Source organism: Pseudozyma hubeiensis (assembly GCF_000403515.1).
Source record: "Pseudozyma hubeiensis SY62 DNA, scaffold: PHS33, whole genome shotgun sequence".
In the NCBI taxonomy this organism is placed as follows: Eukaryota; Fungi; Basidiomycota; class Ustilaginomycetes; order Ustilaginales; family Ustilaginaceae; genus Pseudozyma; species Pseudozyma hubeiensis.
The window spans coordinates 123,304-140,084 of record NW_012133815.1 but is presented as its reverse complement, the minus strand read 5'-3'; the positions used below and the strand labels follow the sequence as shown (position 1 = coordinate 140,084).

General features: G+C 58.3%; 6 protein-coding genes across 6 annotated transcripts; 3 read left to right on the top strand and 3 right to left on the bottom strand.

Moving 5' to 3' along the window:
* Positions 1-284: 284 nt before the first annotated feature.
* PHSY_003308 (hypothetical protein) lies at positions 285-563 on the bottom strand (the record flags this gene model as incomplete). Its single annotated transcript, XM_012333929.1, has 1 exon — positions 285-563. One exon carries the CDS (start codon positions 561-563, stop codon positions 285-287), a length of 279 nt encoding a protein of 92 aa, XP_012189319.1.
* Positions 564-784: 221 nt separating this feature from the next.
* Positions 785-6,904, top strand: PHSY_003307 (multidrug resistance protein; the record flags this gene model as incomplete). Its single annotated transcript, XM_012333928.1, has 1 exon — positions 785-6,904. The coding sequence occupies one exon, from the start codon at positions 785-787 to the stop codon at positions 6,902-6,904; it is 6,120 nt and encodes a 2,039-aa protein (XP_012189318.1).
* A 159-nt stretch (positions 6,905-7,063) lies between these two features.
* PHSY_003306 (threonine dehydratase catabolic) lies at positions 7,064-9,019 on the bottom strand (the record flags this gene model as incomplete). The annotated part of the gene is made up of 1 exon (XM_012333927.1): positions 7,064-9,019. One exon carries the CDS (start codon positions 9,017-9,019, stop codon positions 7,064-7,066), a length of 1,956 nt encoding a protein of 651 aa, XP_012189317.1.
* Positions 9,020-9,209: 190 nt separating this feature from the next.
* On the top strand, positions 9,210-11,426 carry PHSY_003305 (GTPase, predicted; the record flags this gene model as incomplete). The annotated part of the gene is made up of 1 exon (XM_012333926.1): positions 9,210-11,426. One exon carries the CDS (start codon positions 9,210-9,212, stop codon positions 11,424-11,426), a length of 2,217 nt encoding a protein of 738 aa, XP_012189316.1.
* Positions 11,427-11,726: 300 nt separating this feature from the next.
* Positions 11,727-13,199, top strand: PHSY_003304 (likely mitochondrial tyrosyl-tRNA synthetase; the record flags this gene model as incomplete). The annotated part of the gene is made up of 1 exon (XM_012333925.1): positions 11,727-13,199. One exon carries the CDS (start codon positions 11,727-11,729, stop codon positions 13,197-13,199), a length of 1,473 nt encoding a protein of 490 aa, XP_012189315.1.
* A 99-nt stretch (positions 13,200-13,298) lies between these two features.
* PHSY_003303 (hypothetical protein) lies at positions 13,299-16,634 on the bottom strand (the record flags this gene model as incomplete). The annotated part of the gene is made up of 1 exon (XM_012333924.1): positions 13,299-16,634. The coding sequence occupies one exon, from the start codon at positions 16,632-16,634 to the stop codon at positions 13,299-13,301; it is 3,336 nt and encodes a 1,111-aa protein (XP_012189314.1).
* Between the last annotated feature and the right edge of the window lie 147 nt (positions 16,635-16,781).

Below are 16,781 nucleotides of genomic sequence, written 5' to 3'. Positions count from 1 at the left end.
AGAGATGTTTCTTTGACTTTGCACCTCTACCATCCTTTGTATCGACCTGCTACGAGTGATCGTATGATTGCTGCTGATAGAAGTTTTGCAACAGCGGCTTCTACGTTTCGATACTACGAGTTGGTCGTAGACACTTTCCTTCGACCGACGACTTGTGTTGCAGCAGCCACGGAAGACGTTCGCTTCAGCAACAGATCTCAGCATCGAAATCCACTCCTTCTCCGTGAAGGTTCCCTCGGCGTCGGTAATATTGCGCAACAGACGCGCTCAAGCAATCACATCTTTTACTGGAAGGCCAGTGCAAGATTTGCTTCATCTCGACTGGTAAGTGTTTTGACGATCAACACATCATCTGTTATATACAGGACACGACCATAGCTTCGTTTTACTGCTTGCAGCAGCGAGACAGGATCTGGCCAGGCCACGTCGTTCGACGAGGAGCTGGACAGTAGAAGCCAAGAACGGACCGCTACCAACAGCTTCGCTTCGCTTGACGGCCAACAGGTTTGCGTCTTCCTCGGGTCAGAGGACGGGATGACTGACACTGAGCCCTTCTCCTCCATCTCTTCGGCACCAACAGCCGACACAAGACGCTGAAGAACGTCACGTTGGCTTCAACAATCGGACAAACGACTTCCAATAGCGTCGCAGGCCTGTCCTCAATCGCCGATTCTTAGTCCCCATACACCCGATCGATTGACCCGCTTGCATAGCCGAGAGCGAATTTCTTAGATTTTCGCGTCGAAACGAGGGATTTGCGGCTTTTGCTAAGCGCGCATAAACGATGACGTCCAACGCTCGTTTGACAGTTACACCACAACATGCCAGCTCCGGCGGCGGCGACGGCGACGCCACCAGCAGCGGCGATCCGAATCCACCAGCTTCACAGCCTAACGATTCGGCCCGAGCCACCCCTCGCCCTACGGCGGCAAGCGATGCTTCACTGCAGCTCGATGCTCGCAATGACGAGGCATTCCTGCAAACACAAACACGCACGTCCGGAGCTCCGGCAGATCCTACTTCCGCTGCTGTCGTTGCACGAGATTACGCCGACCAACAACGGCCAGATCAAGGACCCTGCATGAATCATGGTCTCGCCGACGGCCTTTCCCTTAACGACCAGTCGATCTCTACAGAAACAGATGCCGCCCAAGAAGCGCACGTTTCTTCTCCTTCACTTCCCAACTCCGCTGCACGCTCTTCCTTACGTCAAGACGACCTTGCGGTATCCTCGGCTGTTGCACTTCCATCTGACGCGCCGACAGAATCGTCCTCGGCGCATGACTCCCTTCCCAGTCGCTCCGAACGTCCTTCTTCACCATCGCACTCCCAAAAGCAGCAGGCTGCACACCCACCCGTCTCCGAAGATCCTCAAAACCGAAACGGTGGTAGCGACTTCATTCCCGTAGACGACTCTTCTGATATAGACGCTTCCTCAGACCGAGACCCACTAGACTCCCCACATCGCAACAGCGGCCAAGAAGATCCTTCCTCCCTCTCGGCCAGCTTCCTCTCCCAGCTCGACAACGATCCACGCACGCCCACGGCACGCTACTCCTTCGACGACCACCAAGACTACTTTCATCGTCTCGAGTGGGAAGCGCTCCAACAGAAGGAGCGCAGATCACCATCCCCGTCCGCTGGATCATCCGTCGACATGGCTTCTCGTAGCAGCAGCAACCGGCAAGGTGCGGCGGATGCTTCCGCACCCGAGACGGCGGCAGTGGCGACCACTTCCTCCTCCTCGTCTTCGCTCAACCGCACCTCGACATCCTCCGCCGAGACTGTGCACGGCGATCAGAATCCCTCTCGACCCGGCATCGCACCACTGGCTAGCGCCGCACAGCCCAAGAAGAGCGTCACAACCAGGAAGCGCTCCAACTCGGCCGACGATAGCACTGCAACCTACGGCAGCTTTGGCAACGGTCGCTTCATGGTTCGTCCGCGCCATGCCCACCCCGGCCCACCTCCACCCGCCAAGATGATGCTCAACATGCGCAGCCCTCAGCCTTGGGACAAGCACAATGCTCAGCGACCGGGCTCTTCTAGTGGACGTCCGCGCTCCAACAGTCGATCCGACGACCCTGTCGGCTGGGCGCAAAGGGCAACCTTCAGCGCCTTTGCCGATGGCGGAATCCCCGGTACCAGCTTTCCTCATCCCGGTGTTCTGGCTCCCGCTGGAACGCAGCTCGCTGGTGAGTCCAGGACGTCTGCCGATGGCGACTTTGTGAATACCGTCCAGCCGTGGGATTCGCCTCGTGCGCCTAGACGCTCGTTGACCGTGACAGCAGGCTCAGATGTTTTATCAAGATCGAGACACGCCCAAACGGCTGCACCTGCTGCTGTGGTACCAGTGCCACTCACAGGAGGCAGACCACGCCTCTCGACAAGTCAGTCGGTCGATGCTGCCGATCTGCCAAGCACTGCTGCGCAAGTTCAGGGTCTAGCAGCAGACAACGCAGACGTTCAATCACGACGACGCACGTCATACGACGACGGCGATGGCCAAGACGCCAACACCATTCCAGAGGATGCCGATGACGACGACGATGATCAACAGGGAAAAGGCAAGGAGTCTAAGCCGAAAAGACCCCTGAAAGAGCGCGCCAGGTCCGCCGTCTCCAACATCCGTCTCTCCTCCAACTACTTTGCACTCTACAAAGCCGCCGACCGCACCGATATCACGCTCCTCGTCGTAGGCATCATCGCTGCCATCGGCTCTGGTGTTCCTCTGCCACTCATCGGTATCCTGTTCGGACAGCTCATTGACGGTTTCAATTCCACCGGATGTAACACTGGCAGCGGCCGTCCCTCGAATCCTGGCGCCTTCATCTCCTCGGTCGACGACAAGGTGGAAAAGATCGCCATCATCGCCGCCGTCAACTTCTTCCTCATCTGGACCTACACCACCTGCTGGTCCAACCTCGGCGAGCGTCTCGTCCGCAAGATGCGTCAGCGCTACCTTCGCTCCGTGCTTCGTCAAGACATGGCCTTCTTCGACAAGCTCCAGCCCGGCGAGGTGGGCACGCGTCTCTCGGCCGACCTTTTGACCATCCAGAACGGCACCAGCGAAAAGATGGGCATCCTCATCTCAAGTCTCTCCTACTTTGTCACGAGTTACATCGTGGCCTTCATCAAACTGCCCAAGCTCGCTGGGCAGCTCGTGTCCTTGTTGCCGGCGTTTGCGATCGTCAGCGTGCTGGGCTCCAAGTTTGTGGCCAAGGCGCAGAAGAACACGTCGACGCATCTGTCACATGCTTCCAGCTTGGCTGCCGAAGCGTTGAACAATCTGCCCGTGGTGCAGGCGTTCGGATCGCAGCCGAGGTTGTCCAACATCTATCAGAGCCATCTGGAACTGGCAAGGAAGCAAGGTACGCTCAAGGCGCTTGCCGCTGCTTGCGTGTTGGGCAGCTTGTTCTTTGTCGGCTACTCGGCGAATGCGTTGGCTTTCTTTTCCGGTTCCAACCTCATCGCAGCATCGGGAAATCCAAGCACGGTGGGATCGGTGTACACTGTCATCTTTTTGCTGCTGGATGCGTCGTTCATCGTCGGTCAGATCGCACCTTATCTGCAGACTTTCTCGGCAGCCAGCGGTGCAGGAGAGGCGCTGCGCGAGACGATCGACAAGAGCTCGTCCATCGACGGTACCGACACCAAGAAGGGCATCACGCCTCGGCCAGGTGACGTCAAAGACATCGCCATCGAAATTTCGGATGTCGAGTTCACCTATCCGGCTCGACCGGACGAAAAGGCGCTCGATGGGCTCAGCATTTCTGTCCCAGCTGGCCACCGTGTCGCCCTCGTCGGTCTTTCAGGGTCCGGCAAATCGACGGTAGCATCTTTGCTGCAGCGCTTCTACGATCCCACCGCTGGCCGGGTGACGCTCAACGGCACTGATTTGCGCGACTACAACGTCCGTTGGCTGCGATCTCAGATCGGCGTCGTAGGGCAGGAACCCGTGCTGTTCGATTGTTCCATCATGCAGTCCATCGCCCACGGTCTGGTCGGCTCCCCCGCTCACTCTCATCTCCATTCCACCGTGCTCGCCTACTCCCAGGTCGGCCAGGAGAAAACCGGCACCGATCTGCATCAAGTGCTCACAACACAGGAACAGCTCGAACAGCTCGAAGAGATCAAATCGCTCTGCATTCGAGCTGCCAAGCTCGCCGGCGCTCATTCCTTCATCGAACGCCTCCCGCAGGGCTACGACAGCCAAGTCGGCGAGTCGGGTGGCAAGCTGAGTGGTGGTCAGAAGCAACGCATCTCCATCGCTAGGGCGATCGTCAAACAGCCCAAGTTGCTGATCTTGGACGAAGCGACCGCGGCGTTGGACTCGCATTCGGAGCATGCGGTGTCCAAGGCGCTGGACAGCATCTCGGAAGGTGTCACAACCATCGCGATCGCGCATAGGCTGGCGACGATTCGTAACTACGATCAGATCGTGGTCATGGGCGCAGGCAAGGTGTTGGAGAAGGGGACGCACAAGCAGCTGCTTGCGCAGAGAGGCTATTACTACAAGTTGGCGGCTGCGCAGGATACTGGTGCTTCGAAAGCGGATGACCAAGACGCTGGTGACGACGCCTCGACTAGCGGTGACGAGACGGACGAGGAGACCGAGGAGCATGACGCTTCGCAGCAGCAGCAGCAGCAGCAAGAGCAAAATCGAGGCCGAAGAAGGATGGACAATGTAGCGGAAGGAGACGAGACGGAGGATGCAGCTGGCGGCGACTCTGCGTCGCCTTCGCGTGGCTCGAACCAGTCGACGTTGGCGCGTCGCAGCAGCGTAGGCGCTTCTCCCGGCAAAGGTCGCGCCGATCTGGCGGAAGACGGCAACGACGACGACGATGACCAGAACCAAACCGAAAAGCAAGCTACCGAAGCACAGCTGGAACAAGCCGCTCGTCGCTACCCTCCTCGCGTGATCCTCAAACGCATCCTCTGGATCCTTCGCCGCGAATGGCCCTACATCCTCGTAGGTCTGTTCACTAGCGCTATTATGGGCGGCTCCTATTCCGGCGAAGCTGTGCTGTTCGGACACGTCATCGAAGCTCTCAACCCGCAATGCCGGGGCGCAGACGGCGTCCGTGCATCGGGTCGGCAGTTTGGTCTCTACTTTTTCATCCTCGCGCTGATCCAGTTCTTCGCCTACTCGATCAACGGTCTCGTATGGGGCCTCGTCGCCGAGCGTCTCCTGTTCCGTCTGCGTCGCGTCTCCTTCGATACCATGATGGATCAGCGTCTCACGTGGTACGAGGCGCAGGACAAGAACCCGGCCAGCATGATCGCTTCGCTCTCGAACGACGCCAACAACCTCGGCGGTGTCACGGGAACGGTGATCGGCACCATCTTTTGCATCCTCGTCAACCTCATTGCCGGTATCTCGGTGTCGCTCGCCATCGCCTGGCGTATCGCGATCGTCATTCTGGCTCTCGTGCCCATCATCCTGGCCGCCGGATACCAACGTCTCAAGGTGCTCGCTGATTTCCAGAAGCGTCACGAGACAGCCTACATCAAGTCGAACTCGCTCGCCATCGAGGCTGTGCAGTGCATCAAGACGGTCGCCAGCTTGGGGAGGGAGGAGGATGTGATGCTCAAGTTCGAACGCTCGCTCGAAAAGCCGTACCGGGAGAGCATGCGACACTTTTTGTTCGGGAATGTGTTCTTGGCGCTGGCGTTGAGCATCAGCTACTTTATCTACGCATTCGCGTACTGGTGGGGCAGTCAGAACATCGCCGAGGGGAGGTACTCGCAGACGGCGTTCTTCATCGTGCTCCCGGCGCTGCTGTTTTCGGCGCAGGCGAGTGGACAGCTTTTGGCGTTCGCACCGGATTTCAGCAAGGCGCACGTGTCGGCGGCCAACTTTTTCCGCTTGATGGATCAGCGGCCGAGGCAGGTCGAGAGGAAGAGGCAGATCGAGAGGGAGAGGGCGGAGGCCAAGTCGAACAGGAAGGCGCGCAAGGCGGTGCCGAACAAGGAGGAGGATGTGGAAGAAGGTGTCGATGCTGCGGAGGCGGATGCGGTGGAGAAGAAGGGTCCTTCGACGATCCAGTTCGACAACGTGTCGTTTACGTATCCGACACGAGACGATCCTGCGCTCAAGAATGTCTCGCTGACGATCCCTGGTGGATGTTTCGCCGCGTTCGTCGGACAGTCGGGTTCGGGCAAGACGACAGCCATGTCGCTCATCGAAAACTTCTACACTCCCAACTCGGGCACCGTCACCGTCGACGGTCTGCGAACCGATCGTACTTCCGATCAGATCTTGCGCAGGGACATCGCCATCGTCCCACAAGAACCGGTCATCTTCTACGGCACCGTTCGCTTCAACGTTCTCCTCGGACTCCGTCCCGATCTCCACCCTCCATCCCCTCCCTCTGCGTCGCCACGCAAACGACGAAACCGTCACCTCACACCGCTCGAAGAGGAAGCGGCAGCCGAAGACGACTCCCTCCTCGCACCCTACACCCCGGACACGTCCTGGTCTGACATCGACGACGAGATCATCGTCTCCGCCTGCAAAGCCGCTGGAATCCACGAGACCATCCTGCGCTTCAAGAATGGGTACGACACGCTCATCTCGTCGAGCCAGCTGAGCGGTGGTCAGAAGCAACGTCTGTCGATCGCCCGTGCGCTGATCCGAAAACCGCGCCTGCTGCTGCTGGATGAGAGCACGAGCGCGCTGGATAGCGAGAGCGAACAGGCGTTCCAACAGACGCTGGCGAAGATTAGGGAGGACGGAGAGTGTACGATTCTCGCCATCGCGCATAGGATGAGGACCATCAAGGATGCCGATGTCATCTTCTTGTTCGAAGGGGGTGAGGTGGAGGCCAAGGGTGGGTATAAGGAGTTGATGGGCAGGAGTGATAAGTTCAAGGCTATGGTGAGCTATCAGAGTCTGAACTAGGGGGGTGTGCGGGATATAGATTGCTGCGTCTCTCTTTCGATCTGCCTTGGTGCAAGAAATGACAAAATCAAAGTTCAATCACTGTTCGACAGGAAAGCTGTTCTGGAAGTGCGTGGTGTTTTGTTCAATGTAAAGGTAGAATTTGCAACATTGTCTTTGCTAATCCGAGCCCAGATACCTCCTCAACACGGGGTTATTCGTCTCCTCGTGGTACTGATAGCCAAGATCGTGCAAGAACCTCTCCAACGCAAGCGCGTCCTGCTCGGGAGCCTGTATACCGAGCAGGATCTTGCCCATATCCGCGCCGTGGTTTCGGTAGTGGAAGAGGCTGACGTTCCAGCCGCTCTGCATGCCTACGAGGAACTTGCGCAGCGCACCGGGTCGTTCGGGGAACTCGAAGCGGAAGATGCGTTCGTTGGGGACGCGCGTCTTGCCGCCGACGAGGTAGCGCAAGTGGGACTTGGACACTTCGTCTCCGGACAAGTCGATGGGCGTCATTCCGTCGGCGGTGAGGGCGGAGAGGATGGAGGAGAGTTCGCTGCTGGACGACTGGGTGGATGCTGCGAGCGGTTGCGAGTCGGAGAGCGATGCGGTCGAGGAGGACAGCGCTTCCGCTGCACCGGTTGTGGCTGGGGTGATGTTCTCCGGAACAGGTACCGCTCCCGTCGACTGACTTTCTCCCACTGGACTCGCCTTGGCACCATCCAACATGAACGACAGCAAAATCTGCGCCCTCTCCCGATCCCCATACCGATAGCTGAACTCGGTCACCATCCTCGGATTGATATGGTTGTGCAGCTTCAAAAACGCACCCGGTTCCTCCGGGATCTCCACACTCAACAGCGCCTCCCTGTTCTCGCCCAACTCGGCTCTCTCTGCGACGAACCGCAGACGACCGAAGTTCATGTTGGCACCGGAGACGAGCGCGACGAATTTTTTCCCAGAGCCTTGCAGGTTGTGCTGGGCGATGTAGCGTTTCATGCCGGCGACGGCGAGGGCACCGGAGGGTTCGGGGATGGAACGGGTGTCTTCGAAGGTGTCCTTGATGGCGGCGCAGAGCTCGTCGTTGGTGACGCGGACGACGCCGTCGACGGTGTCGCGGCAGATGCGGAAGCACTCTTCGCCGACGATGCGCACGGCGGTGCCGTCGGCGAACAGTCCGACTTCGTTTAGGAGAACGCGGTGGCCCGCCTCGAGGGATTGGGCGAGGGCGTCGGCGTCGAACGTCTCGACTCCGATCACCTTGACGTGCGGCGGTGCGATGCGTTTGACGTACGCTGCAACTCCAGCCAACAACCCACCCCCGCCGACACAGCAGAACACAGCGTCGACCTGGGACATGTCCGTCTGCCTGCAGATCTCCACCCCGATCGTACCCTGCCCCGCAATGACCCTCGGATGATCGAATGGAGGGATGATCGTCAACCCGTACGCCTTCGACAACCTCGTGCACTCCGCTTTCGCCTCATCGAAATCCTGTCCGAACAACACCACTTTGGCTCCCATCCTCTTGACGTTCTTGGTCTTGATCTCCGGCGTCCCCTTTGGCATGACGATCGTACAGGGGATCTTGAGATGCGCACCTGCCATCGCCACCCCCTGCGCATGGTTGCCCGCCGAGCACGCGATGACACCCTTCCACTTTTGCTCGTCGTCCAGCTGCTGCATCATGTTGAACGCACCGCGCAGCTTGAACGAGAACACGGGCTGCAGGTCCTCGCGCTTGAGCAGGACGGAGCAGCCAAGTTTGGAGGAGAGGTTGGTTGCGGGTTGGAGGGGAGTTTGGTGGACGAGCGAGTAGATATCGGCGGAGAGGATGAGACGGAGGTAGTCCGGGGTGTTGTCTGGTTGCATGAGGTGGGGTGGGAGGTCGGTGTAGAGGTGGGACGGCGGGGAGGAGTCCGAGGTTGGGGTCGGGGGTACGGTAGGGGAGACATCGTTCTCGGTGAGCGCGCGGCCGGAGGGGAATGGCCCCGAGAGGTAGGCCGCTGCTGAAGAGGCAGTGGTGGCCGCCATCTTGTTGTTCCGTAAAGAGATGAGATGGTGGTTGATGGTCGTGAGGGGTCGTACAAGAAGATGATCGTGGATTGGTGACTCGCAAGCGTCAGAGTGCATGAAATTGGCGGGAATTGAGCGACTTCTTCTTGCTTACCTAATCATCTCAAATCCAACTGCGACTCGCGCCTCCACAGAAAAGTGTCAAAACCCTAATCTTAAAACTTCTTCCAAAAAGATTTGTTTGATAGCCGAAACAGTGTTCTCCTCGTACAACATCGTTTCTTTCCCCTTCGCAAACTAGCCCAGCATGGGTCGACAGCAACGGAAAGAAGATCGCCAGGCACGCAAGAAGACCAAGATCTCCGCCACCCAATCTCATGCCAAGAATGCCTCTGGAGCTTCCAACGCCGTCGGAAAGCAAACCAGCAATGCCGGCTTCGTCTTTCAAAAGAATCAGTTCGCTAGCCTGATCAACAAGGGCAAAGCGAGGCTGATGCAACAGATCCAGCAGCAGCAGGTAGCTGCTCAGCGTAAAGCGGGGCTTGCAGTTGGGATGGAGGTGGACCAAGGTGCGGAAGCGAGCGCGACGGCAGCCGCCAGGTTGAAGCACGAGATTGCGGATGCGGCCGCCACGTCGAACGCACACACTGCCGAAGCAGATGGTGTCGACGATGTTGATGAAGAGGACGCATTTCTTTCGACAAGCGGTATACAACTGGATCCAACCTTGACAGGTCGGCGGGACAGCTCGCTCAAAGCGTACATGCGCGAACTCCGCAAAGTCATCGACAACGCCGACGTCCTCCTCGAAGTGCTCGACGCACGCGATCCGCTCGGCTGCCGCTCCTTCTCCACCGAACAGCTCCTCCTCCGCTCCAACAAGAAGATCGTCCTCATCCTCAACAAGATCGACCTCGTCCCCAAATCCAACGTCGAAGCGTGGCTGAAATACCTTCGACACGACTTCCCCACCTTGGCGTTCAAAGCTTCCACCCAGTCTCAGCGCAACAATCTCGCGCAGGGTGCCCTCTCCGTCCACTCTTCCGGCTCGGGAGAATCTATCAGCGGTGGCTCCGAAGCCATCGGAGCAGGTGCACTGCTCCAACTCATCAAGAACTACTCTCGTTCGCTCAACCTCAAGACCTCTCTGTCGGTCGGAGTGTTTGGCGCACCCAACGTGGGCAAATCCTCCCTGATCAACTCGCTCAAACGTTCGCGCGTCTGTTCCGTCGCCTCCACCCCAGGTCACACCAAAGTGCTGCAAAGCATCATGCTCGATAAGTCGATCCGACTCATCGATTGCCCCGGAATCGTCTTTTCCGATCCAGACCACTCTTCCTCTAGTCCGGAAGAAACGTTGATTCGACGTCAATCCGCTCTCCTCCGCAACGTGGTGAAGGTCGAACTGGTCGAGGATCCGATCACGCCGGTGGAAGCGATCCTCGCGAGGGTGCCGCGGGAAGAGGTGCTGGAGATCTACGGGCTGGACTGGTTCGAGGAAGGCGATGCGCAGGATTTCCTGATGAGGGTGGCGGTGGGTCGGGGGAGGATGAGAGGTGGAGGCAAGTTGGATCTGGAAGGCATGGCGAGGAGTGTCTTGCACGATTGGAATTCCGGTAGGATCAAGTACTTTACCAACCCGCCAAAACTGCATCGATCCGCGGTGTTGACCGAACCGAAGATTCCCGGAGAGGGAGTGGAAGAAGAAGGGGGAGCGTTGGAGTCGAGTTCCAAGATCGTATCTGGTTTCAGCGAGGCGTTCGATCTGGCTGGGTTGTTGGGCGAAGCGGATGCGGAGGTTTTCGGTGCGGGAACAGGTGTTGGGAAAGATCTGCCTTCCGCTCCCGCGCCTAGGTTCGCTGAGGAAGTCTCGGATGAGATTCAGGACGATCACGAACCACCCATCACTTCCCCGACCATCGTTGAAGAACCAGAACCAGCCGACACGTCTCGACGATCAACGCTGGGGAAACGATCGCGTCTCTCCTCCTCCGACGAATCCGACGATGAATCAGACGACGAGTTCTCCCGCCATTCTCACCTCGACACCATCGACGACGACATCGAACCTGTCCCTTCGACCGAACCGCAGTCCGAGTGGAAAGACAAACTGCACTCCAAAGCAACCTCGACGTCCAAACGAACGGCGGAACTGTCGCTCGCCTTCTCGCAGCAAGAGTTGGCGTCCATGGCGCCGCTCACCGGTGCAGCCAGACGCAAGCTCAAGAAGCTGAAGAAGAAGGAGGCGCGTGCGGGAGCGGGGCTGGTGAGGGAGTTGGAAGGGCAAAAGTTGGGTGAAGGAGGGGACGAGGAGGGTGCCGGAAAGGGAGTGGGGAAGGGGATGCAAGGGATGTTCGGGAATGTGGCAGTGAAAAGGCAAGGAGAGGTAGTCAAGAGGAAAGGCACGGGGAGCATGTTTGATGTGTTGTTGGAGGGGCAGGATATGGAATCGGAGGAGGAGCAGGAGGAGGAAAAGGACGTGGTGAACGGCGCTGCTGGGGAGGATTATGAAGAGGAGCTGTAACAGCCTATATTTCGCTCTTTCCTGCAGTTAAATGACATCTGCATCTTCGCTTGTGTGATTGCATCTGATATAGCACCGTGAGAAACACCACATGAATGTCTTGCTGAGAAGGAACGAGGGTCTTCATGGAAGTACGTTGGCAGCAATGATGGTCGAGAGGTGTGCTTAGTCCGAATTCCGATCCCACGCGCCAAAAAAAAAAGTTGGCTCAATTTGACGTTTCTTCTTGCGGTTCACATTCGTACAACACCGTCATCCCTACACCATCCCTCCCTATCCACCCTCTTCCACTTCGACACGATGCGGCCGTCAATACCTCGATCGATAGCGTCAACATCGCGCTCCATCCTCTCCTCCCATCCTCCTACTCCCCTTCGTCCACTGTCTTTACCTCGGCACCTTTCTTCTTCGTCTGCCTCCACTTCGACCAACCTCATCTCCGAACTGGAATCCCGCAACCTCGTCTCGCACATCACCTCGCGCGCTCTCCTTCCGCATCTCTCCGCTGCACCACGCACCGTGTACTCTGGCGTCGACCCTTCCGCAGACTCGCTCCACGTGGGGAACTTGCTGCCTCTCTTGACGCTCGTCCACTTTGCGCGGTTCCACCACAACCCGATCGTTCTCGTCGGCGGAGCGACCGGTTCCATCGGCGACCCTTCCGGTCGGAGTTCCGAACGTAATGCGCTCGACGCTTCTACCCTTCAGCGAAATGTAGCTGCGATTGGGCAACAGATTCGGGACTTTTTCTCCCGCGCCAAAGACTTTCTCGCCGAGTCAGGAAGCGAGTTCGACGCGAGCGTGACCATGATGAACAACTACGAATGGATGTCCCGCTTCACCCTGCTCGACTTCCTCTCCACCGTCGGCCGCCACTCTCGTATGACTTCGATGTTGTCTCGGGACTCGGTCGCGTCGCGACTCTCTCCCGGTGCAGCGGGTATGTCGTACACCGAGTTCAGCTATCAACTCCTCCAAGCGTACGATTTCTCCTTCCTCCACACCCACCACTCGTGCACCGTCCAAATCGGCGGTTCCGACCAACTGGGCAACATCACCGCTGGAATCGATCTCATCCGTCGAACCTCCCCGACATCACTCGAGACTCCGGCGTACGGGATGACACTGCCGCTGCTAACGACGAGTTCGGGGGAAAAGTTCGGCAAGAGTGCAGGGAATGCAGTCTGGTTGAGTAAGGGAAAGACGTCGGATTGGAAGTTCTACCAGTTCTTTTTGCGCTCCAGCGATGCTGAAGTGGAACGATACTTGAAGTGTCTAACGCTTCTACCGGTAGGAGAGGTGGAGAGGCTGATGCAGGAACATGAAGGGCGGAAGAAGGAGAGGAAAGCGCAAACCGCACTAGCCGACCACATGACGCGATTGATCAGGGGTAAAGATGCTGTACGCAGATGCAGGTTGATCGCGGAGGTGCTGTTTTCCCACACAAAAATCGACGGGGATGCAAGGGATACGCTGGCACAGCTCAACCTCGACGACATCGATGAAGACGACGTCGTAGCGAGGTTGAACAGGGACGATGTGGTAGGGGTGGACGTCACGAGGGTCGTAGTGAAGGCTGGGTTGGTCAAGAGTAGAGGTGAGGCAAAGAGGTTGGCTGCCAGTGGAGGGTTGTACGTCAACAACAGGCAGGTAGCGGAAGGAAGTGCGGTGGGGCAGGAGGAGTTGGTGCCGGGGAAGGATGGGCGAGGAGGGTTGTGTTTGGTCAGGGCGGGGAAGGCGGGGGTCAAGGTGGTGTTCGTTGAGCAGACGTGAAAAAGGAATGACAGCAATACGGTCAAAGTTCATGCAAGAAAGGATTGTGTTCGCTGCGTGGATTGGGTGATTTGAATGCGAATGGAATGCTGAAAGAGTCTAGTCCGATCCATCGTCCGAGGTCATTTCGACATCTCCCTCGACCTCACTTCCCAGCTGCTCTCCAAACGTCCTTCCCTCTCCATCCTCCTCCTCCACCTCCTCCTCCTCTTCTCCATCATCAAACCCTAGCAACGTATCCATAGCCTCGACGCTGTACTCCAACATACTGCTCTCGATCATCACCCTATCCGCCCTCTGCCAGTGTCTCTCCGTATACGGCAACAGCCCCTCGACCAGGGTACCCAGATCGACGTTTTTCTCCTTCTCCATCCTCCTGCGTCTCGCGCGTTCCTTCTCGGGGAGCGTGTCGACGATCCCGAGCTCCTCGTTCTCGAGACGTTCGGCGAGGGCAGCTCGGTGAGTCTTGGAGGAGGAATCGAACATGGAGATGAGCGAGGAGGCGGTGTGGGTCGAGAGGATGGCGTGAAGCAGGGTTTGGGCGATGGGCGAGGTTCGGGTGGAGGTGTTCCAGTCGCGGATGTAGATGAGCAGCTGGATGAGGAGCGGTGCGGGGAGCGTGGAGAGGATGGTGTCGACCGAGGAGAGGCCGGTGATCGAGTTGACGTCCGCCGCGTTGGCCGAAGTGTGCGAGGCTGGAGCTGTTTTCGAAACACCGCGGTTGCGACGGGTGGTTCGAATTCCAGCTGCTTCCAACGCCCTGTCATCCCCTCGCTCGAACCCTTCAAACCCATCCTCCTCCTCGTCATCATCGCTATCTCCCCCCGCCAACACACTCGCCAACAACCCGGTTTTCCTGCTCACCTCCTCATCCGGTCTGCTGTTGCTCACATGCGTAAACAAGCCCAACAACCTCCTCGGCTGACCCATCTGCAACGCCAACCCGATCGCACTCCTCCAATCCTTCTCGACCAACATGTTGCCAAACTCCTGCTCCATCCGCACCTCGTCCTCCCTCTCCTGCCTCTTTTCCTGCTTCTCCTCCTCCGTCCTATCCTCCCACACCTTGATCGATCCATCCGCGGCCGCGCTGATCATCCTCTCTTCTCCTCTCGAAACGACGAAGCTCCAAATCTTGTCGTCGTGTGCATCGATGGTCGTCTGACACTCTTCCTCCTTGACGTTCCAGATTTTCACCAGACCGTCTCCGGCGCACGAGGCGAGCTGCATCCCCGCGGAAAGGAATGCAAGCTTGAGCACGCTGTTCGTATGGCCCTCGAAGAGTTTCACTGTCGAGAAGGTCTTGAGCGACCAGAGACGGATCGACTTGTCACCGGAGGAGGTGGCGAGCGCCAGATCGACCGGTGAGAATCGACAGGCCCAGATGCCTCGTTTGTGTCCCTTGAGCGTGGCGAGCGGCGAGAGCCGCGCCGTTGCAGTGGAGGTTTTGGAGGTGCGGGATTGGAAGGAGAGGTTGAATAGTTTGGCGGTGCGGTCTTGGGATCCGGTGGCGAGCATGGCGTTGTTGGGGGAGACGTCGAGGCAGTTGATGTCCTTTTCGTGGACACGTTGCGTGAGGAGGGATTTGAGGTGCAGGGGTTGGGTGATACGGGTGGTGGATTGGGGGGAGAGGAGGGTGGTGAGCGGGGAGAGGTCCCAGATCTTGACGGTGCGGTCTTGGGAGGCGGAGACGATGAAGGGCGCGTAGGGCGAGCCGGGAGCGGAGGGACGACGAGCAAATGCGATCGCTCCGACGGACTCGGCGTGCCCTTCACAAATCCCGACGCACACCCACTCGCCATCCCCCTCTTCATCCACCTCCCCGCCGTTGGAACGCGAAACCTTGGTTCCAGCATCATCTGCTCCCCCCTCCTGCGTCACGGAGCCCAACCTGGAACTGGGAACGTACGCCCAAATCCTCACACTCTTATCCTTCGCACCGGACGCCAACAACCTCAGATCCGGACTCCTGTCCAAACACAGCACGATATCCGTATGTCCCGCCAGCAGTTCCACCGACGTCTCCTCCTCCTCTCCTAGAGTGTACACCCTCAACGACCTGCTGTTGGTCGCCACTGCCAGATGCGTCTCCTCCACCTCCGCTCCCACCTCGCTCGCCGAGAGCATGGCCAGATCGACGATCTCATCGTTGAACCCGATCAACTGCCTCACTTTCTTCAGCTGTGTAGCGTGCGAGGATCCGACGGATCGGACGACGATGTTCTGATCGGCATGCACCGAAACCAGGTTGACACCGGTAGGGGTGGAGGTGAGGTGCACGGCGGTGATGGCACGCGTTTCTTCGTCTTCGGCGTCGAGGTGGTCGACGGTGCGGCTAGAAGAGGAGGCGAGTGCGCGTTGGATGCGCGTTTGTCTGGCGAGGTGAGCGAGGTTTTCGTTGAAAGATTTTGGTTGGACGGCGATGATGCTGGAGGTGGCGAGGGACCAGAGACGGAGGGAGCCGGAGGAGCCGCCGGTGTAGAACACGGGGTCGGGGAAGGTCGAAGCGGGAAGAAAACCGACGGATTCGATTCCTTCGTTTGCGGAAAGCGTTTCGGATTGCTTCCAACCAGCTGCAGATGCCACAACACCCGATTTGACGCCAGGTAGACGCCAGATGACCAAGGTGCGATCGCGAGAACCAGTGACGACGTTGGCGCCGTCCGGGGTGACTGCGATTCCTCTCACGACCGAATCGTGACCCGCGAGTGTTGCGATGGGTTTATTGGTTTCAGCCGGGTTGTTGAGATCCCACGCTCTGACTTTGCCATCCACGGAGCCTGTGAGCAGCTGAATGACCCTTCCATTCCCTTCTCCCTTCTTCTTGTCCTTCTTCTTCCCCGCTCCTGCACTTGCAGGTGTGGTCTGGGGAGGCATGTTCCAAGCCAACGCACTCACCACCCCTGCATTCCCTTTGAACGCATGCGTCACAAACCCGCCCTCCAAATCCCACACCTTGGCAACACCGTCACTCCCGCCCGTCGCCAACAAGGTCCCCGTCGGATCCACCGCCATGAGGTTCACCTGACTCGCATGACTCTTGGCCACACTCCGCACGAGCTTACACTCGGGCAGCGAGTACACGTTGAGCGCCAGCGATCTGCTCGCGACGACGAGATGCGATCCAGAAGGCGTCACCGTCAGAGCGGTGATCTCCTCGGTATCGGGCGAAAACTGTTGCACCACCGTGCCGGTGGACACCTGGACGACGCATACCGAGTCGTTGAGCGTGGAGTAGACGAATGTGCCGGAGGGATGGAGAGCGACGGATCCGCCGGTGTAGAAGGGCGGGAGGGAACGGGTTTGTTTGAAGGACGTTTTGAGTCGGGGCTGGGAAGGGGTTGAGGTTGAGGTTGAGGAGGTGGAGGCGGACTGTTGTTGGGCTGCTAGGAGCTGTGCGACCTGGTCTGGGGTGAGGACCTGAGCGTCTGCCATGGTTGCGGTTGCTGCAGCTCGATGATGTATGTGAGCTGAGCGAGTAAAGTGTTGATGGTGATGAGGAGGAGGAGAAAGATGAAGAGGAGGACAAGCTGTCAGTGGCACAAACTGACGAAATTGCTTTTACTCGTGTCAAAAATGTCA